This window comes from Equus quagga, chromosome 12 (genome assembly GCF_021613505.1).
Source record: "Equus quagga isolate Etosha38 chromosome 12, UCLA_HA_Equagga_1.0, whole genome shotgun sequence".
Classification (NCBI taxonomy): domain Eukaryota; kingdom Metazoa; phylum Chordata; class Mammalia; order Perissodactyla; family Equidae; genus Equus; species Equus quagga.
Window position 1 is genome coordinate 96076286 of NC_060278.1, and position 22226 is coordinate 96098511.

The 22226-nt window shown below is 51.5% G+C and overlaps 1 protein-coding gene across 1 annotated transcript; it reads left to right on the forward strand.

Annotated features, from left to right (window-relative positions):
- The first annotated feature begins 624 nt into the window (after nucleotides 1–624).
- PABPC1L (poly(A) binding protein cytoplasmic 1 like) lies at nucleotides 625–21558 on the forward strand. The gene is made up of 15 exons (XM_046679443.1): nucleotides 625–1023; nucleotides 2888–3081; nucleotides 6689–6804; nucleotides 8458–8597; nucleotides 8759–8853; nucleotides 10855–10992; nucleotides 11208–11303; nucleotides 15131–15397; nucleotides 16145–16229; nucleotides 16876–17004; nucleotides 17519–17625; nucleotides 18454–18547; nucleotides 19800–19930; nucleotides 20411–20485; nucleotides 20834–21558. The coding sequence occupies exons 1-14, from the start codon at nucleotides 831–833 to the stop codon at nucleotides 20477–20479; spliced, it is 1854 nt and encodes a 617-aa protein (XP_046535399.1). The 5' UTR covers nucleotides 625–830; the 3' UTR covers nucleotides 20480–20485; nucleotides 20834–21558.
- Nucleotides 21559–22226: the final 668 nt, after the last annotated feature.

Sequence of the window (22226 nt, forward strand, 5' to 3'; positions counted from 1 at the left end):
AATGGCACCACACCACAGATTGAGGCTGCGAATTCAGTTGACAGAAGGGTCTTGCGCTCAGCCTGGGGCACCGTCATGGCCTTGCTCTCCTGTTAGGTCCCTGCTGTTCCCATGGAGTGACTTGGTGAACCTTCCTGGTAGAATGGCTTAGTCAGGAGAAAGAGGTGGGCCGGGAATATCCCACGGAAAGGTCTGGCAGTATAAGAGCTAGGGTCAGAGAAGTCCTTAGTGGTCTCAGACTCACACGTGGAGCCTTCAGTCCCAGGTCACAAAGCTCGTTCCAGAAGGGTGGGACCGGGCTGTCTTAATGAGAAAAAGACTCCTTTCAGGAGGCAAGGTGCACAAGCTTTGAGACTGGGTGTCAGGCTCGGAGCCCTCCCGTCTGTCTGTGAAGCACGCACAGGACGCACCGCTCCTTTAATCCTTGCGAAGAGGGCGTCGTCCCGGTTTTACTGAGAAGGGAATTGGGCCCAGAAAGGCGATGACATAGCCGGGATGAGAACCCAGCTCTGCCGTCCCAGGCCCCGCCCTCTGAACTGTCGGAGAGCGCTCAGCTCCGCCGCCCTCCCGAGGCCAGGTGAGGGCTCTCCGCGCCTCCCCAGGCAGGGTCCGACATGCCCCCCACCTGAGGCTTCTAGAAGGCTGAGGGGTCCCAGGTGGGGCTCGGGGAAGGGCGGAGACCCGGGGCGGGCCCATGCGCGCCCGCGATTGGCGCGCGGGGCGGCGGGGGCGGTAAAGGGAGGGGGCCGCCAGGGAGAGCGAGCGCAGGCGGGCGCCGAGCGCGGGGCCGCGCGCGGACCGGCGCCTGGTTTCCCCGCGGCCCCAGCATCATGAACGCCAGCGGCGCGGGCTACCCGCTCGCCTCGCTCTACGTGGGCGACCTGCACCCCGACGTGACTGAGGCCATGCTCTACGAGAAGTTCTCGCCCGCCGGCCCCATCCTGTCCATCCGCGTGTGCCGCGACGTGGCCACCCGCCGCTCGCTGGGTTACGCCTATATCAACTTCCAGCAGCCGGCCGACGGTGAGTCCCCGGGGAGGGAGGGACGGCCGGCATCTCGGCCACCCACGCTTTCATCCCTAGCTGCTCCTGCATCTTCCATTTTGCAGCCAGGGAAACTGAGGCCCAGAGATACAGGGCGTTGGAAGGGGTCCTGCCCCTGAGAAGCCCCTAGAAAGGAACTAGCAATTAGTGTGCTCCTACTGTGTGTTTCACTGCTGCTCCGTTTTACAGAGGAGAGTGTTAATAAGGCTGAGTGAAAACAGCCAAGGGCTTTGGGGTCAGGCAGACCTGGGATTAGCAAACCGGCAGCTGTGTGACTTTGAGCAGATTACTGAACCATTCTGAGCTTCAGTTGCCTGTCTGAAAGATGAGGACCGTACCTGCTTTAGAGAGTGGTTGGGAAGATGAGAAATTCAAAGCACCGGTGAGGAAGATGCCAGAGGGGACACAGGTGATGAGTGGGCAAGCCAGGAGAGCTTGGCCTTGAGCTTCCTCCTTTCCTGGCGCGAGACCTGAGGTCTGCATCAGGCGCTTCCCTCTGGGGAGCCCTAAAAAGCCTCCTGCAGGCCAGGCTCTAAAACTGATTCCTCAGAGATGATCGTATTGGTTACAGCTTGCCAGGAGGGTGTGTCTGCACTTCTGTTCAGAGTGGAGAGGATAAAGATTAAGGGCACCGTGGTTTGCTGGAGCTCTGCCACTAGGGTATGAGCTTGAGCAAGATTTCACACTTGGCGGCTCTTGGTCTGTAAAATGGGGCTAAGGCTTACTCCCCAATAGCGTGGAAGGAGTGGAGAACTGTGGGAAGTATCTCCAGAATCATCTGGTACACTGTAAGCACCCAATAAGTGGTAACCTAAGAAAAATAACAGTAACTGTGATGTTCAGGTGTAAGACTTGACAAATTTAACCCAAAGCCCTGCCCCAGCCAAGTTCAAAAGAGGTGCCCTTGCTCTGGGTCTTGCAGGTGGATGGGGAGGGTCCCTGAGCCGGGGGTTTGCTGGGGTGGTTCTGCCTGTTTCCCCGCAGGTGGCTGAGCTGCCTTCCAGGGAGCCTTCCCCTTTGCTTTAGCTGCCCACTGCCTCTTCGTCTTCCTCCAAGCCCTGCACGACCTCACCTTTTTGCCAGACTTCAGAGATGGGGAACCTGAGCTCCAGAAAAGAGAAGAATTTTGCCCCTGGGTGTTTATGGCAGGACTAGATGGAAAACCCAGACTTCCTGAAGCTTGCCCCACTGAGTTCTCCACGGTTCCCTTCCATGCCTCTGAAACTAGAGGAGGCCCTGAAGCAGGGAACAGCATATGACCGGGGAGGGGGACAGACATAGGCTTGCCGTCTTCAGACACACCATCATTTACCAGACACCTATTTTGTGCCAGGCACAAAGTATAAGGCAGCTTGCATACCTTACTTAATTTCCATCCCGTCTGACAGCCTGGAGGCGGATGGTATTATCTCCCCTTGTTAGATGTGGAAAGGTGGGTAATACTTTACCATCTCCACTCTACAGGTGAAGAAACAGGCTCAGAGAGGTGATGTTAGCTTCCCTCAAACCTCAGCTCTGGCTCAGCGCCTTTCAGCTTCAGTTTCCTCAAACTGCTGCTGCCGCTTGTCACGCGGATCCTCCTTCACATATTTGTTTGCACAGTGTGCTTTAGAGACCACCGTAGGCCTGGCTCTGCCACTGATCTTGCGCCTTTCTGAGCCTCAGTTTTCCCTTCTGTGAAATGGGGAGAGGAATCCATCCTCCTGTGGCTGTGGTGAGGCGTTGAATGAGACCCTAACTGGGAGGCAGGAGGAGCGCCGTACATGTTAGTTCTTTCTGCTTATCCCTCCTGAAAAGAAAATCCTCATAGCTTGCTCCTTTCCCTCCTCCTCCTCCTGTCCAGCGGAGCGGGCACTGGACACAATGAACTTTGAGGTGATCAAAGGCCAGCCCATCCGCATCATGTGGTCCCAGCGAGACCCAGGACTTCGCAAGTCGGGTGTGGGCAACGTCTTCATCAAGAACCTGGAGGACTCCATCGACAACAAGGCCTTATATGACACCTTCTCCACCTTTGGGAACATCCTCTCCTGCAAGGTAGGTGTGCCTCTTGGCAGGGGCTGGGGGTTCTGTGTCGAATACCTGTGTGGTAGATGGATGCCAAGCAATACCTCACTTGATGGTTCACAAGCTGTTTTCTGTAAATCTCCAGGTTCAGCAAGCACTTGAATGGTAGTTATTGTTTCATTTTTATTGTCATAGAACGATCAGAGGTCATGGGTCTATCAGTCAGCTCTTGCTGTGTAACCACCCTAAAACTTAGGAGCTATCAACAACCACCATTTATTTAGCTCATAGTTGTGCAGTTGGCCATTTGGGCTGAGATCGGCTGGGCAGTTCTGGTCTTGGCTGGCCACCTTCATATGCCCACTGAGAGCTGGAAGGCTCTCCGTCTAGGGGAGAGATGGCTTTCAGCTGGAAGAGCTTGGCTTTCCTCCCCGTGGTCTTTCATCCTCCAGCAGCTAGCCCAGGCTATTCTCATGGCAATGGCAGGGTCCCAGGAGACAGAGTGAAAGCTCACCAGGCCTCCTGACATCTAAGCTCAGAACTGGCACACCATCACTTCCAGTGCATTCTGTTGGCCAAAGCAAGTCGCACAAGACCAGCCCAGACTCGGAGTGAGAAGACAGTAGAAATTGTAGGAGAAAGGACGTGGACCCAGGAAGGCCGTTAATTCAGGCCATCGTGGCCATCCTTTGTTTTGAAGATTTCTCTTATAATAGAATGTAAGTGCCATAAGAGACCTTGTTCTTATTCCCCATTGCATCCCAGTACCTAGAATGAGATGTGACACACAGTAGGTGCTCAATAAATATTTGTTGAGCGTATGGCTGTATTATCATTGGAGAAGGGCTCTGGTCATTTCTCTGACCTCATAGATGAGGATCTTGAGGATGAGAAGTCAGAAAGCAGGTCAGTCAGTCCTGACAGAGGGCTTAAACCTGAATGTTTTGCCCCAAGATTTTATGAAGACAGCGGTCAGTTACCCTGCTGACTACCCTTCTGGGGAGGGTTGGGGGAGTGATGGCGGCCTCAGTGTTAGAACTCTTCCTTGAGTCCTACTGTGTGCCAGGCACAGCCCTTAAATTCTCAGCGGAGCGGAGCAGACATACTCAAGGTGGTATGGTAGCTGGTAAGGGCTCACCATGATAGAGAAACAGCACGGGCTGTTTCCTGTCTTTGAGGATCTAAGAGAGAAAGTCTGACCTGTGTGGTGAGTTCTTATAATAATAACAGCATGTTTATCATGTACTTTCTATGCGCCGGGCTTTCTGCATAAATGACCCCACTGAATTTCCTAAACAGCCCCTTAAGATGTAAACAGGAGGATCCCTGAGTTACATTTGAGGGCAGAGAGGCTCAGAGCAGGCGTCACTTGTCTGTGGTTGTGTGTTGTTACGTGGGGGTAGGAGGTAAGTGCCTGAGCCAGGATTTGGACCAATGAGTCTATCAGCCTAGTTGAAGCTAACTTAACAGGGAAGAGTGTCTCATCCCATTATCCGGGCCTCGAGGCTTCCTCTGGGCCGCTGAGGGTTGGACAGAAAGCCCTGTGTGGCTCAGGCAATCTCATGAGGCCCTGTCGTGAGCCCGGTTAGACATAAGGTGTTCGATGTGGTCCCTCCCCGCAGAGCTCTCAGGCTACTTGGAGATGGTGAGACTTTTAGGACTAGCCAGAAGTGGGCTCTGAGGGAAAGGCCCAGGAAAGAGAGGGCCACGTGGCTGCTAAGAAAGTTTTCTGTAGCACGGAGGGAAGAGCGCTAGACCTGGAGTCAGGCCACCGGAGCGCGAAGCCCAGCCAAGCCACTGAGCAGAGAGGCTGCGTGATGCCATCGGTCAGGGCAAACGCCCTGGGTTCCGGTCCTGCCTCTTCCACTTCCTGGCAGTGTGACCTTGGGCCAGTTAACTTCTCTGTGCTTCACTTTCCTCTAAAAGGGGACAGTGGTAGAACCTACTGCACAGGGTCATTGTGAATGTATATTAACTCAGGTGATCTTTACAACGTGTATAGCCCTTGAAAGGGTACCTGGCACCCTGTTAAGCATGTAAGTGGTAATAAGTAAGTAAATGGCAATAACCAAAAAGTTACCTCTGCTGGCTGGCTGACCTTGGACAAGTCATTTATTCCCATTTTCCCCAGTCAGGCAGCTGAGACTCAGGTTAAGAATTGCCTGGAAGGGTTCCAATAGCAAATATAACAAGATAAGTGTGTGATGCCCTTAGCCATGCTTGGCCCAGAGTGGGGGCCCCGCCAATGTGATGAAATCTGAATGGAAGAGCTGGGGCTTGAGTTGAAAGTGGAAGGGACCCTACTTGGGGCTGGAGAGGTAGAGGGGTGTGTGGATTTGGAAGCAGGACTTGTGCAGGGCCGAGTGGAGAGCCTCAGTGCCCAGCTGATAGAGTTCTGTGGGTAGGAGGAGCTCCTGGAGGTTTGTCACAAAGGCTCGTGGTCACAATTACATTTTAGGAAAAGCATCCTAGTGCTCAGCCTGGAAGCTGGGTTGGGAGGCTGGGGTGGTCGTCCAAGCAGAGAATGCTGCTGAGCTGGGGCGGTGGCTGCGGGGATGGGTGGAGCTGTGGACAGCTTGGAATGGGCCTCAGTGCTCTTAGTACAAGTTCAGCCAGAGGGTTGGGAGCTACATGGCCTGAAGATCTTTCCTGTTCTCAAGCTCTGTCCTCCTAACTTGAATCTGGAGGCTTACAGAATGGGGGTAGGATGTTTGTGGGTCTTTTTTCTTTTTGAGGAAGACTGGCCCTGAGCTAACATCCGTGCCCATCTTCCTCTACTTTCTATGTGGGATGCCTACCACAGCATGGCTTGCCAACCGGTGCCATGTCCGCACGTGGGATCTGAACTGGTGAACCCCAGGCACCCGAAGCAGAACGTGCGAACTTAACCGCTGCGCCACCGGGCCGGCCCCTGTGGGTCTTTTGAAAAATTGAAATGAATTTGTTGTTGAAAGAATACATGAATTGGTAAAGTTTAAACCATGTGGAGACGAATAAAGTGACAAAGAAGGTTCTGTCCCTTTCAACCCAAGTCCCCAGAAAGAATTATTAACGGTTTTGTGTGTCTGTGTAAAGTTTTCCCTGTCTAGATGTCCACTTGAACCCAACTGGACTTGATTTTTTTCGCTTAACTATGCCTTACAGATAACTCCCTGTCAGCTGTGTAATCTACCGTGTCCTTTTCAGCTGTGCACAAGCAGTAGCCTAGTGTGAATGCACTGTAACTTGCTCGACCAGTCTCCTCTTGATGGATACTCAGGTTGTTTCTAATTCCTGTTAGAAAAAAGGACTCAGGAATGGGGGTGTGAATCTAATCCTTGTGCCCATCACTTTAGGAAGATAGTTAAAAGCTGGTCTACGGTATAAATGAGAGCTGTGTTCAATTTGGGGACTTTATCCTTCCTTACTGTGTGATTCTAAGGAAGTAGATTGACCTCTCTGAGCCTTACTTTCCCATCTCGAAAATGGGACTGTTGTGTGACATAGAATACTTCACAGATAATAATATCTGTGATGGGTATAACATCTGTGATAATATCTGAGAGCAGGCACTCAGACGTCAGTCGGCATCTCTCCCATCCTTTCTGCGTGACCCTCCAGTCGGGTGCTCTCCCTGTCCTTCTTCCCTGTGGCCCAGGTGGTGTGTGACGATCACGGCTCCCGAGGCTTTGGCTTTGTCCATTTTGAGACCCATGAGGCTGCGCAGCAGGCCATCAGCACCATGAACGGGATGCTGCTGAATGACCGCAAAGTGTGAGTGTGGGACGCGGGCTGGGGCCGACGCTGGGGGACAGATCGTGACGCCAGCAACGGGGGCCTGATGCTACCCCCCACCATCTAGTGCGCCCCAGGCCCTGGGCAGCAGCCGGCATTCCTCCTGCTGGTGTGACCCTGGACGAGTCGCTCGATCTCACCGGGGCTCCCTTTATTCAGGTCAAAATGGGGCTGCTGCTACGCGTTAGAGGGGGTTCTGCGTCGTCAGTGACGTGATGACGTTGACGTTCTAGCAGCTGCAGCTAACGCCAGATCCTCAGTGGACTCAGCGGGGTCGTCTGTTTTCCAGCCTTCTCAGCATGGCTGTGAATTTTTTTCTTAAGCCTTTTGTGTTGTTTCACGGGAGTTTGGGATAGGAAGGGAAGTAGCCATATGCCTCGCCTCCCATCTTCGTGCGTTTAAGTTTGGCATCGTCCCCACTTCACAGATGGGACAATTGAGATGCAGACGCTCGGGAGAGGGCGCCCTGGCAGCTCCCCTCCCCCGGTTCTGAGTCTGCCCATCTGCTGGCCCAGCCTCGGGCTCAGCACTGGGGAGCGTCAGATGCTCTGAGCCGGGAGAGGCCCTCAGGATCCTTTTGTCCAGGGTTTCCTGGGGCGGCTCCTGTCAACGAGACTGAACCTTGGCAGGCTTGTCCTGATTCTCAGGAGGATGTCATGTTTGTGAGCGACAATTTGCTCATGTTTTACCTTCGCCACTCAGTTTCCTTCCATTTTTTAGTGCCAGCTACAACCTGTTTGTGCGAAGTGCGCTCTAGATACCACCAATTTTCTTAGGCTTGCTTTTTTTTTCCCCCTTAATCTAGGATGCTTTCCTAGATGTGTTTACATGTACTTTGAAATTACAATTTTTTTAATTAATATTGTATTTAAATAATTTCAGTCCCTCCCTCCATAGCAGCACCGGCATGGACCATGTCTGGTTCTCTCACCACGGCTTCCCGAGTGGCCCCAGTACATGTTAACTGAATAAGCAAATGCCCGTGATGTGAGTTTAATCTTCAGTTTTACAGAAATGAAGATGGAGGCTCAGAGAGGTTAAGTAACTTGCCCAGGGTCACACAGCTAGGCAACTGCAGAGCAAGGAGTCAAGCCCTTGTCTGTGTGACTCCCAAGTTCATGCTCTTATCTCCTGTGCACTCTGCTGCCTGGTGTATGGTAGGAGTTCCCTGTGAATTTGCCACAAGAATGAAGTCTTGTTCACCTTATGCTGGAATGTAGAATCCTGGTTGTTGGAGGTGGTCAGCCCTTAGGCGAATTCCATCTAAGGAGAACCGTCCCGCGTTGCCTAACAACAGGGCTACGTTCTGAGAAATGCGTTGTTTTGAGATTTTCTTGGTGTGGGAACAACATAGGGTGCACTTACACAAACCTGGATGGTATAGCCTACTACACACCCAGGCTATGCGGTACTGATCTTATGCGACCATGTTGTATATGTGGTCTGTCGTTGACTGAAACGTCGTTATGCGGTGCATGACTGTATTGCCCTGTCCAGTGTCCTGATGACTGATACAGAGGCCTGGAGGTGGGCGGCACCTGAGCCCAGTGGCCCAGGGTTCCTGGGTGGGCCGGGGTTGAGATGGGGGTGGCTAGTGACTGGCAGCTGCCTACCCTGTCGGTGTGTCCACAGCTTCGTTGGCCACTTCAAATCCCGACGGGAGCGAGAGGCGGAGCTGGGGGCCCGGGCCACGGCGTTCACCAACATCTATGTGAAGAACCTCCCGGGGGACGTGGACGAGCGGGGCCTGCAGGATCTGTTCTCCCAGTTTGGTGGGCATGTTCCCCAAGGGCGGAGGGGATCACTTTCTCTTCTACTTCCAGGTCGGGCTGGGAGGAGGGGCCCTCCTGGGCTTCCCAAGGACTTGTGGGAAGGGAGGGGGACCTCTTGGGGCTTCCCAAACTCCCCTTTGAGCCGGGTCGGCCCTTCCCAGGGAAGATGCTGAGTGTGAAGGTGATGAGGGATGACAGCGGCCACTCCCGGGGCTTTGGCTTTGTCAACTTTGAGAAGCATGAGGAAGCCCAGAAGGTAGGAGCCCCTGATGGCCCTGTTTCATGGAGGAGGTGCTGAGCCAGGGCTAGGAAGAAGGGAGTTCAGGAGCAGGGGGCTCCAGCTGCCCATGGAGGAAAAGAAAGTCCCTTCCCAGCCTGGGCTCACATGAGCTAGAGCCCTTCCTGCCTGTGGTGGAGGCAGAAGGCGTCAGCTGCCTTTGGTTTCTTTCAAACCCTGAGGCTGGCTTCTTTTCATAGATTCCTGCACACGGGAGGTAGAAGGGCCTTTGAGACAGCCACTACCCTCTTCTTGCACTGATGGTGGGATTGAGGCCCGGGAGGGAAGTGCCATGTTATTTCTTGCTTCTAGGCCTTCACAAATGCTGTTTTCTCAGAACACTTCCCTTCTCCTGCTCTTTAGGCTAGTGTCATACCTGTCAGTAGGTACCAGATACATACTTGCTGGACAAGTGAATGGTACAAGGTCACACAGTTAGTGACAAAGCTGTAATAGTGTCATCTTTGGCCTTGCACCATAAAGTTCTTTCCATGGCTGCTGCCTCATTAAGATCACCGGATGTGGAAGATCTCAGCCCGTGGTGGATTCTGGCTGGAGACCTGGATCCTGGTGCCATCTTGATAGCAGCCACTTCTCACTGAGCCAGGCACCACGCTACGGGTTTTCCATACGTTCTCATCTCTGCTCCCACCAGTGTGGGCTCTGTTGTTATCCTCAGGTTCCACAAGGCTGTAGCTAGTGAGAGAGATCCCTGGGATTAGGACCAGCTCCTTCTGACTCTAAAGTTTAGTTCTTAAGTAAACAGCTCCTTTGAAAGGTAACCTCTTGTGTGTCCTTGGACAAGGCCTGCCCTCTCTCTAGGCTTTGGTTTCCCCAACTGTAAAATGACAAGCTGGAGTAGAGTAGATGGGTGACACTGCAGGGGTCCCTAGACTCCAGGGTCTTAGAGACTGCAGTAATGACCTTTCAGACTGATGTACAACAGGCAGTTTCTGGGTCCCCAGGGTATATTTACATATATTTGCATACATTTGCATATTTGGATAGGGACGCAAAAGTCTTCATTATGTGAAAATATTTACTAATGAACTGACTACTTAAAAAGTTCCCTTTCAAACATTTCTCCCCACCTAACACCAGTGTCTAATCCGACCCACTGAGTCAGTACACACATGGTCTGCCTTTTGCTGATTTTTGCAAATAAGTCGATGCACGTTAAGTTCGGTATAAATGGATGGCAGAGAAAGGTTGCACATCTTGCAGAAGATATGGGATTTCATACAGTCAAAGCCACTGACAATTTAGGATCTGGCAAGCTTAGGCCGCTTAATTGAAGAAAAGAAACATCAAAGGGTTAAGACAAATGTCTCTAAAAAAACTAAAGCCCTCATACTTAGCAAAAAGGCTTCTTTGTGCTGTGAAATCCAACATGAAGTGAAAAATGTTGATTCTGCTGTCAGGCCATCTTGAAAGAATTATGCTTGTTGCTTTGTTCAGATACTCAGTGTATAGTTACAGTGGGAACCTAAATGTTAAATATGGAAAACCTGGCACATTTCAATTTCACTTTCTTTTTCTTCTTCTTCTCCCCGAAGTCCCCCAGTACATAGTTGTAAATTGTAGTTGTGGTCCTTCTAGTTGTCACATGTGAGATGCTGCCTCAGCATGATTTGATGAGCGGTGCCATGTCCACGCCCAGGATCCGAACCGGGGAAACCCTGGGCTGCCCAAGCGGAGCAGGTGAACTTAACTGCTCTGCTAGGGGGCCGGCCCTCAATTTCACTTTTTAAAGTAGAGCCCGAATCAAATTTTTTTAGTCTACAGTTTACTCTGAAATTTTGTCTTGTGTTTTTTAAAAGTGGATTCACTTTAAATGGCCTTTATCCTGGTACTAATTATTCTCAGCTAACAAGGCCAGCCTGGCTGGCAAGTGGCCTCCTCTAGGCCCAAAAGATGGGACTGGAGGCCAGGGCCTCATGCGGTGCTTACCAGGTACTCCGGCTGCCTCCCTCTGCACAGGCTGTGATGGACATGAACGGGATGCAGGTGAGTGGGCGGCTGCTCTACGTGGGCCGGGCCCAGAAGCGGGGGGAGCGGCAGAATGAGCTGAAGCGCAGGTTTGAGCACACGAAGCAGGACCGGCTGAACCGCTGCCAGGTGAGGGTCAGGCTTCCGGGTGGCAGGTCTTCTGTGGGACAGCATCTGTGTGTGGAGGGCCCTGAATGGGACTCCTTCCTCTTGCAATCGCACTTCTGAGAACTTGGCTTTAAGGATTGCGGGGGTGCTGCAGCTTCCAGGGGACGGTCCCCTACCCCCCAAGCTGTGTGGGCCTGGAAGGGAAGGGGCACATCTCCAGTGTCCTTTCCTTCCAGGGCGTGAACTTGTATGTGAAGAACCTGGATGACTCCATCGATGATGAGAAACTCAGGAAAGAGTTCTCTCCTTACGGAGTGATTACCAGTGCCAAGGTGAGGGCTGGGGGCGCCTGCAGCGGGTAGACAGCCTTTCCCTCCATCCTCTCAGTCCCTGCACACCCCGCCCTTCCCCCACCATGGCTTCCACGGAGCTGGTGATGACTCCTTTTGGAGTTTGGGGGCTGTGTCTGACCCCATTGGAGCTTGTCCATCTGCAGCCTTGTCTGGGTGGATGGGAAGAGGTTAGAAATACAGTCCCAGTCACACAACTGGCCTTATTGGGGTTCACTGTAACCTTGGTTCATTCAACAAGCATTTATTGAGTGCCTACTGTATGCCAGATTCCAGAAATTCATGTCTCAGAATTTCCATTGACTTTTGTTGTCTGACCTTGGCTGGTGACATAATCCCTTCTGGGCCTCAGTTTCCCCAACTGGAAAGTGAGAGGGTCGGGATGCATCATTCTTGCTTGATTCTTCCCCATTTACTGAGCACCCACTGTGTGCCCAGCCTTCTTAGCACCTGAGGTGTGACGATTGGCTGTTCTACTCAGTAGCTCTGTGACCTTGAGCAGCTGTCTTGAGTCTCATCTATAAGCTGAGGGTGTTGGTATTGCTTTGGATGGTCCTCAACCCTGGCTTATTAAAATCCCCTGGGAGCTCGTAATACAGACAGCTGAGTTGGACAAATTGTAGCTCTGAGAGTAAGGCCCGGGCATTTTATTTTCAAAAGCTCCAGATGATTTTATGATAACCCAGTGTTCATTCATGCCATCCTTAAGCACCTGCTGTTTTACCAGGCCCTGTGGGACGCACACAGGGACAAATCAGACGTGGTCGTTGCCTCTGAGTAGCTTATAGTCTAGTGGGGAAGTTAGACACATCACTAAAATAGATTGTAAGGTGCGTGTGTTGGGGGTAAGTATTGGAGGCGGAGCTTTGGTTAGCTGTGCAACTAGAAGGAGGGCTTCCTGTAAGAAGTGGCAGTGGCAGCAGCATTTGAGTTGGGTGTGAGGAGGTAGGGCGCTGCAGGTGGGAATGAGGAACTTTCCAAAGAAATCGGTGCAGGCGATGGGGCTGGGGACCTGCCCCCGTGAGGTGATGGCTGGGTTCTCAGGAAGTGGTCTGGAAGTGCTTTGCCTGTTGAATCCAATTTTCAATGTCCTCCAGGGAGCCTGGTCTTTGGGGAAGAGGTTCTAACAGTTTTTGAATTAAGGACCTTTTGGAAAAAATGTGACAGAAAACTGTGGGACATGTAAATTAAGCATCGGTAAATTTGATTAAAGATCCTAAAAAGCCGTGGCCCTCTTTCCTGGCAAATGCATACTTGGTGCGGTATTGTGGTTGAAAGCTGAGATTTTAAAGTTAATCAGAACTAAGTCTAAAGCCCAGTGCTACCATTAACTAGCTTGGAACCTGAAGGAAGTGACTTTGCCTTTTAGACACTGTTTGCCCATCTGTAAAATGGGAGCAACAGTACCTACCTCTGGAGATGTCCTGGGAGCTAAAGAGCCCGCATGTGGAGCACCTGCCCACAATAAGGAGTGAAATAATGACTCTTCTGATGACTCTCACACATTACATGTAATTTCAAGAGATTCACCAACCTCTGTGAGGACCCCTTGATGAAGGGAACTGTAAAAATCTGGATTGCTTAGAGTTGAGGCACAGTATTTTGTTAATTGACCAAACAGGTTATAAATGGGGTTGTTATATAAGTATATATTATATAATTTAACATATTTTCTATTTTAGCTAAAATATAGTAAATGTGAAAATTAAATGAGTTAATGTATATAAAGTTGCTTACAACACTGTCAAGTTCATAGTAAACTCTGCATAAGTGTTGTACTAATTTTATTTTATTTTATTTTTTTGGTGAGAAGATTGGCCCCGAGCTAACATCCATTGCCAGTGCTCCTCTTTTTGCTTGAGGAGATCGTTGCTGAGCTAACATCTATGCTGATCTTCCTCTATTTTGTATGTGGGATGCCGCCACAGCATGGCTTGATGAGTGGTGTGTAGGTCCATGCCTGGGAACCAAATCTGTGAAGCCCAGGCCGCCAAAGTGAAGCTTGTGAACTTAACCACTATGCCACTGAGCTGGCCCCTCAATCCTTTTTTTTTTTTTTTTTTTTTCTGCCTAATAGAAGTTCTTGTTACCTTAAGACAAATATTTTTGCACTGAGAAAATTTGGCTGTCTGATGAAGCTTATGGACCCTTCCTTCTGAGCTTGTTTAAATGCATAAAAGAAAATTCATGGGGTTACAAAGAACAGTTGTACTGAAATATAATTATCAAAATACTAAGGTGACAGCAGTATATGCTTCTTCATGAATGCATCAAACTATAAGATCTTGTGAAGGAGCAGTTAGCATAAATGATATTTTGAGATCAGCAGTAATTAATGTGATATAAAAATTCTTGCTTTCTCTTCCTGACAAAGCCCTAAGCATGGCTAGTAGTACTATGATAATTTTGTTGCCTCCATTCAAAATAGAAGGAAATGGTAGTGTGAAAATAAAGATGTCATTTTTTTCCCCATCAAATTCCCGGGCCCCTTGAATTCTATCCCTTGACCTCCCTGAGGGCGTGTGCGAACCTGCAGGGTAAGGCCCTGTACGAACGGGCGGCAGAGTGCATGTGGAGGATCCCTGATGCACAGCATGGGCTCTCACAGAGAGGGCTCTCACAGAGCGGGCTTAAAAATTCTCTCAGCTCAAGTCCCATGGAGCGTGTGAGCCAGGCCAGTGTCTTTACCCTAAAAAAGATTAAGAACCGTAAATGCAATGTGGATTGGATCCTGGAATAGAAAAATGTTAGAGAAACTAGTGAAATCCAAGTGCAACCTGCAGTTCAGTTAATAGCATTGTGGCTAATACTGTAGATAATAACAGTATTGTCTCAATGTTAATATCGTAGTTTTGACAAATGTACCATGTTAACATTGGGGCAAGCTGGTGAAAGATACATAGCAACTCCATTCTAATTTTGCAACTTTTCTATAAACCTAAAGTTATTCCAAAATAGAAAGGTTCTTTGAATAAAAAGGCTAAGAACCTCTTCCTCAGGCTCCTGAAGAGCTTGGCTCAGTGACTTACAGAGGCAATGGAGGTTTACCAGAAAGGTGCACTGGGTTCAAGTCCTGGCTGATGTATGACCCACTAGCTGGGTGACCCTGGACAAGTCACTTTTTTTTTTTCTATGGCAATAAGGACTTTTATTTCTATTGAAAAGAAAATTAACAGAATAAAGCACCAAAAATATAAATTCAGATTTTTTTCATACTCTACCCAAGGAATAACACCCAAGGAGTGGCCGAAATGCACATTGTTGTCATCATAGTGACCTCAACTGAAATGTTTAAGATTGTGGCCCCGGCTGTAGAACCAGGCCTGACCTTAAATTTTAACCAGTCCTAACTGCCATCTTCATTATGGCCCCTCTGATGAAGGAGATACAGTAACAATTGGAGCCAGCTTTCCATCACAGCTTAGGAAACACTTTTCAGAGTTTAGACAGAAAAATATATTCTGAAATGTAGCTGCTCTCACAGACTCTGGGGCCTGGTCTGTTAAACAATGAGCAGCCCTCACTCAGCAGGTGGATGGGTCTCGGATAAGTCACTTTTGAGCCTCACTTTTGTTGCCTTTGAAGTGGGAGTCACAGAGCCTCCCTGATCAGGTGGCTGTACGTGAGGAGGCATATCCAGTGTCTGGCATGCGGTGGCCCTCAGTAAATATGGGGGTGATGGGACACCCTCGATCGCTGTTTCTCCTGGGCCTGCTCAGTGCTGGGCTGGACCCTGGGGGAGGTGGGGAGCAGGCCCCAGGAGTCTTCCTTCCCCGCCCCCAGCAGATCTTGTCTTGTCTTGCTTTTAGGTGATGACAGAGGGTGGCCACAGCAAGGGGTTTGGCTTTGTGTGTTTTTCCTCTCCAGAAGAGGCGACGAAGGCTGTGACAGAGATGAACGGGCGCATCATCGGCACCAAGCCACTGTACGTGGCGCTGGCCCAGCGCAAAGAGGAGCGGAAGGCCATCCTTACCAACCAGTACATGCAGCGCCTCTCCACCATGCGGGCCCTGGGCGGCCCCTTCTTGGGCTCCTTCCAGCAGCCCACCAGCTACTTCCTGCCCGCCGTGGCCCAGGTGATGTGATGACTGGCCCGCATGCCCAGCCACACTCTTTCCCTGCAGCCAGGTAGAGCAGGAAGGGAGAGCCTCCCAGGCAGACTGGGCAGGCCGTTCCAACCCCATGGGTAAAAGGGAGTGGAACAACACTCCCCAGTCGGAGACAGATTCCTGAGCATTCTGCTGAAGAAGAGTCTCTATGGCCAAATATGTTTGGGAAATAATGCATTAAACAAAAGAAGCCTAGACTTCTTATATATGTCATTCTACCCTAATATGCCAGGACATGTTATGACTTTCCAGAACCAGCAGAGAGCCCGCAGCATTTCCCTGACGTAGATGGTCATTTTTGGTGGGATGTCTGCTGACATCTCTCCTGGATGTTAATGTTCTGAGGGGCATGGTTTGGGAAAGGAGCTCGTGTGACCTAGAGGAAGTAGACAGATATCAGCTATTAAAGCCTTCTGGGATGGGAACATTCCCACTCCTTTTAGCAGTAGCTTAAGCTGGCCAGAGTTAGAGGAGGATGTGTCACCATTTTATCCAGATCATTAGGCTAGTGGCTCTGATAATAAAGGGCGAGGATGAACCTGAGATCTTGCCCTGGAAGGCTCAGGGTTAATGGACATCCTGAGATGGGAAGCAGGAAGCTTCAGCTTTGTGGATCTTTACTAACCAGTCCTGTCGGGGGGACAGCGCAGTTCCTGGGGGTTTCTCAGCTCCCCTGCTGCAATCCCACACTCTGGGTTGTCTTATCCCATGCAGCCTCCAGCCCAGGCTGAGCACTATGGCTCAAGCCCATCCAGGCAGCCTGCCCCCAGGTGGACGGCCCAGCCACCTAGACCCTCGTGTGAGTGGCCCAGCCCCTTCCACCCTCAGCCTGGCCCAGGGGTTTGGGCCCCATGGGGCAGTGTGTAACATCATAGTTAAGAGCATGGGCTTTGGGGTCAACCTGGCTCTGCCACTTCCCAGGGTGTTAATTTGGGTGGGCAACCTCACCTCTCTGAGTCTCAGTTTCCTCTTTTGAAGGTGGGCCTGAATGAGATGTGGGATAGCACCAGGCACAGTGCTGAGCCCGACAAAGGCTCACAGCGTGGCCGTTCTCTTCATTTAGCTCCGGGCTTGACTGATATGTGACTGAAAATGCTCTCAAAGCTGCGAATGCAACTCTTTTGGCTGTATTGTCAATGAATGGCCTTTCTCTAAGAGTGAAGTTCACCCTGACCTGAAACTGTCTAAGGGGTGTGATCACGATGCCTGTGCGTCTCGGGGCTCTGGGTAGACACGAGCTGGCATTGTAATTGCGGCTTTCCACACCCCCTTCCCTGGAGTTCTGGGTCTGCCTGACTAGGTAAACTCACTCCTCCTCCTGCTGTGACTGTTCCAGCTCCTCTTCCCGTTCTCTCCTCCCCCTGGAATCTTCAGGGCACAGTGTGCACTCTGCCTATCCTCTCAACCCCGCCAACCTTTCTCTGTCCATGTTCTTGCACCTTAAGCTGCCTACCCTCCAGCTGCCTCCATGGTCCGGCCACCAGCCATGTCTCGGCGTCCCCTGGCCCAGGTCAGCAGTGTCAGGCAGGCCTCTACCCAGGTGCCATACCTGGTGCCCCACACCCAGAGAGTGGGTGAGTGTGGGCAGGGTCAAGAGGAATGGGCGTGCAAGGAGGGTGGGGCGGGGGCTTGGCACTGGGTTGGCACTAGGGGGGAGTCAGAAGCGGCCTCCAGGGGGACCTCTCCCTCTTGGAGAGCAGGGCGACTCTGGAGGCCATGTAGCATAGTAGTGTCGGCTCCAGAGTCCCCCAGGAACTGTGTGGCCTTGCTAACTACTGTATCTGATGGCCTCATCTTTAAAGTGCCAATGAAAATAGTACCCCTATTTTGTTGTGAGGGTGAATGAGATCACACATGCAAGGGCTTAGCGCCAGATCTGAACCAGAGTCAGTTCTGTGGCAGCTGTGAACCAGGGCACATGTTTGGGCTGTAAGCCAAGCACAGCTGGTCCTTCCTTCAGCAGATGTCTGCACATTTGTGTGCTGGCCCCATACTCAGTGCTGGGGATTCTCTATGTGAACGCTCGTATTTATGCTTTATGGCTTTTGGTTGCTACCGGGCCGTGATGTCCCTGCTTATTTCTTACAGCCAACATTGGTACCCAGACCCCAGGACCTGGTGGGGCAGGATGCTCGACACCAGGCAGGTCTCTCCCGACACACAGATATTTCTTGGCAACGCCCAACACGCATGAGGTAAGGCTGGCCCAGCTGCCCTCTTCCTCCAGGCTCTGGGGGGCTGGCTCAGAACCTTGGCTAAGGGGGTGGCCCTCTCTGGGCCTTGACTTTCTTTCTTTTCTTGGTTGGTAAAGTTCATTTATTAACGTGTACAATCAAGAAGAGAGCACCCTTACTAACAGAAGGGGAAAGGAGCCAGGATCACATCTTGTTTATTAATCACGATTTGCTTTGCCAGGGTTATTACCAAAATTAATTTGGATTTCCTCAGTATTGATGTGTTCAGCAGCAAGTACGTGATTAATCTGCAAAACAGAACTGAGAATATCTACTGTCATTAAATTAAAAGGCTGTGTATTGATCTCCTTGCCCCACCGAAAGTTTCAAACTCAGCATTATCATATGCTGTCTAGAATTGCAGTGTCTAAATACTTCAAACTATTTCACGCAAAATAAACTAAGAGTAGCCTTTAAACAGCAAAAAGCTTCTAAAGCTGCCGAGATGTGAAAGGGTCAGAAGTATGCTGGGGATGTGCCCGTAAAGCTGCTTGATAAAAAGTGCTTTATTTGGCACAAGGTGATAGGTAATGTGTGGCTTTCGTTTGACCACAAGCATCGGGGACCTTTACAGGTTCCTGGCATCACAGAAAACACCCATTACAGTGTAACTTTGTCGTCCAGGCCACCGTGCCCTTGATGGGAACTCTGTCCCACCCTGTACCTTGCCCCCTGCTCCCGTCTTCCAGAGTCTTCCTGGAGGCCTGTGCTCACCCCACAGGGTTAAGTGTTTCGAGGCCCTGCCTGTCTGTGGTGGGTAAGGGATGTGTCTCCGGCACCCATGTGCAGGTCCAGGAGCCTGCTGTGCGTATCCTGGGACCGGAGCCCCTGACCGCGTCCATGCTGGCTGCTGCACCACTGCACCAGCAAAAGCAGATGATTGGTGAGTGGCTGGTTCCCCTACTTGGAGTAGGAAGAGGCGGGTTGAGAGCTGACTAGCCTGGTGGGGAACACCCTGAGTGGAGGGTAGACAGACATGAGGACAAGGTCCACCTTTGCTGCTGACCAACCTGCTGGGTGACGTTGCCCTAGTCACCTTTACTCTCTAGGCCCCTGTTCTCTTAAGTTTTAAGACCGGAGGAGCCTGAGGTTTCTTCCAGCTCTGCTGTTCCATCGCTTTGACGTGGGCTGCGAGAGACCCTAGATGTGGGGAGATCAGGGGCCAGAAGGAGGAGTGAGGTTTGTGCTGGGAAATGGCCTGTAAGGTGGGTGTTGAGGCTCCTCACGCTCTCCTGAGTAGGAAGAAGCTGTCACCACGTCTCATCGGTCTCCCAGGGTCTGTTGTAGGGAGGTGGGAAGTAAGTGTGCACTGGGTGGATAAATGTCGTTCCCCGCTGGACCCTGAATTCCCTGTGCAATTCATCTCCATCCCCAATGTCTGTGACAGGCCCTGCCAAAGGATGCCACCAACTGTCAAATGAATGAACCAGCTTGCTACTGGTTGGCAGGTTCTTTTCTTCGTGGCCACCAAGATCTCCAGACCCTTCTCTGAAGGCCCCCATTGCCAACATCCCGCTGTTTCCTCAGCTCACCTGGGGTTTTGCCACTTTACTACCCCCCTCTCAAAGAAAAATCCTAAATGGGCATAAAGGAGGTAGAAGGCTCTATTAGCGGTTCCCTTTAAACATCTTTACTTTCCTTATGGGAAAACCTTGCCCACGCCCACGTAAGGCACCCCAGCACCCCATCCTGGCTAGACTCTCCACACAGTGCTGAGATGGGCTGACCACCGACACTAGGCCTTGTCGCTAGAAGTACCTATGGTGGAAGGTAAATTTATCTCGTGTGTGTGGCTCGCCACCCCTTAGAAAAGTCAAAACTCAGCACTGTCATAACCTGTCTAGAATTTCAGTGTGTATACCTGGAACCGTTTCTTGAAAAATGAACAGCAACCAACTTTGTGTCAGATCCTGTGCAGATTACTTCACTATAGTATCAAATTTGATTCTGCAAACTAGCCTCCAAGGTGGGGTTTGCTGTGCCCACTTTATGGCTGGGAAAGAGGTAACAGAGCCTGGAAGGAGCAGTTCTGGGACACCGCAGATGGCTCACTGCTCCATTCCACAAGACAGTGCCTGGTATGCTGGGCGGTCAGCCAGGTGTGAGCAGAAGCCATCAGAGGCTGTTCCATACAGGTGAGCGTCTCTACCCCCTTATCTACGAAGTCCACACCCAGCTGGCTGGTAAGATCACGGGCATGCTGCTAGAGATCGACAACTCGGAGCTGCTGCTCATGCTGGAGTCGCCGGAGTCCCTCAATGCCAAGGTTGGTGGAGCCTGGGTGGGAGGAGCCCTGAGAGGGCAGGAGGAGAGCTAAGGACAAAGGCGTCTCATCATGAGCTGGTTGGCTGCTGCTTGGACAGATGAAGTTTATCTTGCTAAAACCAGCTAGTACCTGCCGAATGGTGGAGTGGGAGGCCTTAATTAAGGGCTTGCTACTTCAGCCCCTCCACAGATTCTCTGCAGCTCTGTAGGCAAGGTTTTGGTACAAGGAGCTGTGTTCTGACTCAGTATAGGGGCTAAGACTTGCCCAGCTGTCCAGCAGTGTACATCTGTTTTGATGTACCCAGGTGACCCTGGGTTTCTCTCATGCAAGTGTGCAAGTGGGAGTCAGATGAGGGCTCCCCGGGAATGCTCTGGAGGCAGTGGAGTCCTTGTATCTAGCACGCTGAGGCAGGGCAGGTCGCGGCTCTCCAGGGACCCGGTGAGGCAGCTGCACTAAGCCCCTCCCACTCATGTCCCGCAGGTAGAAGAGGCTTTGGCAGTGTTGCAGGCACACCAGGCCATGGAGCAGACAAAAGTGAATGTGCACTGAAACCAGGTGGGTGGGGGGTGGGAGGAATGGTGACAGCAGCAGCTGAGCCCAGGAGAAGCTGTAAAGAACTGGGCAGGGACTGGCTTTCACAAGTTCCCCAAGAACCGTGGTGTGTCACTGGCTTTCTCTGAGGTACCAAGGAGTTGGGGGAGGCTGTGAGGACCAAAGGAGAGGACAGACGGTGATCGGAAAGAGTGTTGACTGTCGTGCAAAGTGAAGGAGGCGTCCTCTTGCCAGTTGCCCCGCCTGGCCTCACTCATGATAGGTTGGGCTTTCCTAGGGCATGGCCTGGCTTGGCCTAGTCTGTGTTCTTAGTCGAAGACTCGGTGTTTATTTTTGCCCTTTCATCCCCAGAAAATGGAGTCCTCACGCCCTTGGCTGACAAGAGAATAGCGGTCCTGCTCTTGGCTCTAAGGCTCTGTGAGCTGTAACTTATTTCCCAGTTGGGCTGTATCTGTCCTTGAGCTCTGTATGTGGAATGAAGGCTGGTCACCCAGCCAGCCTATTACCTTTTGCGTTGTGCATTAAAAGTGCTGCAAACTCTGGCTTGTCTCCCCGGAGGCCTTCTTGCGTCTGAGGGAGGTGGGGCAGAATGAAGGATAGACCTGACTGAGCTGGGTTTGGCTCTAAGGAACAGAAACCCAAATGCACGCTGAAGTACAGAGGGTGGGTGCACCGGAACAGACCTCCAGGGACTGAGCAGGACTGTCTGCAATGGCCCCAAAGGAGTGCGACCACCCACCAACAGTGCAGTGGATGACAAAATGGCTGTCATCACACAGCAAGGAGAAAACAAACTAAAGCTCCTGGTGCCTACATCTGGATGCCGACTTGAGCACCGTAGGGCAGGTAGACACCCCGGAAGCAGCAACTGCTTCTGGGCTCTGGGCCGGCTGACTGAGGGGTTGTGTAACATAGTTAAAGAGCCCTGGTAGAAATGCTTTAGGATACCTTCCCAGCTCAGGATTTCCTTCCCCTACAGAAAGGAAAAGCCTCTTCAGGTTATGCTGGTCTCACCTTCTGTGTTTTCATTAGTACAAGATACTTGCCTCGCAGACCTAGAAGAGAAAGTCAGTTGGTTGTGGCTGGATGTCACCACTAAACCTGCCTCAAATCAGGCAGGAATCAAGCCTGCTTCAGAGGCGGCAGTGGGAGGGGCACAGCCCCCTGCTCTGAAGCGGTCCTCTGGCCTCACCGTCGAGTCTGTCTCTGGACTCTAAATCCACTTCAGCTCGGAGGTCTGTGATCGCTTGTCCCTCAGAGAGATCGGAAGCAGCGTGCTAACAGCTGAATGCTGCTCAGCACTGTACTTGACGGGGAGTGAAGGGACAACGGGAACCCTCTGTCTGCCCCGTTTATGGAGTTGTCCAACTTCTGCTTCATCAAGGGAAAGATAATTAGGCCAGGACACAGCCCTGGAAGGGGAGGCAGCCGTTAGTTCTGGCAAGCTCCCTCCAGCCTCATCCACACGTTTTGTGAACTGGAGCGGTACTGTCTGGTCCCGTGCTCACGCTCGCCTCCCAAGGCGGGTCTTTCCAAACCCTGTTCTGTCTGCTGGATTCTTTTCCCTCTTCCCCAGCTACCCCCACGTGAGCACTCAACTCACGCTTACTTCCTCAGGGACCCCTTTCCCTCCACAGGGTCAGATCTCCCTGGTTAGGGAGGGAAAGCAGAATGTGACAACTCCTTTAAAACACTGAAGCCAGCTGCATTCTGCACTTGTCCCTGGGGGTTATCTGACTGCCTG

Excerpts from the sequence above, each read along its gene's own strand:
- PABPC1L (XM_046679443.1), top strand. The coding sequence starts at position 831 with ATGAACGCCAGCGGCGCGGGCTACCCGCTCGCCTCGCTCTACGTGGGC. Across the intron at positions 1,024-2,887 it reads CTTCCAGCAGCCGGCCGACG|CGGAGCGGGCACTGGACACA; the intron begins GTGAGTCCCCGG and ends CCTCCTGTCCAG. Across the intron at positions 17,005-17,518 it reads GCCCCACACCCAGAGAGTGG|CCAACATTGGTACCCAGACC; the intron begins GTGAGTGTGGGC and ends TATTTCTTACAG.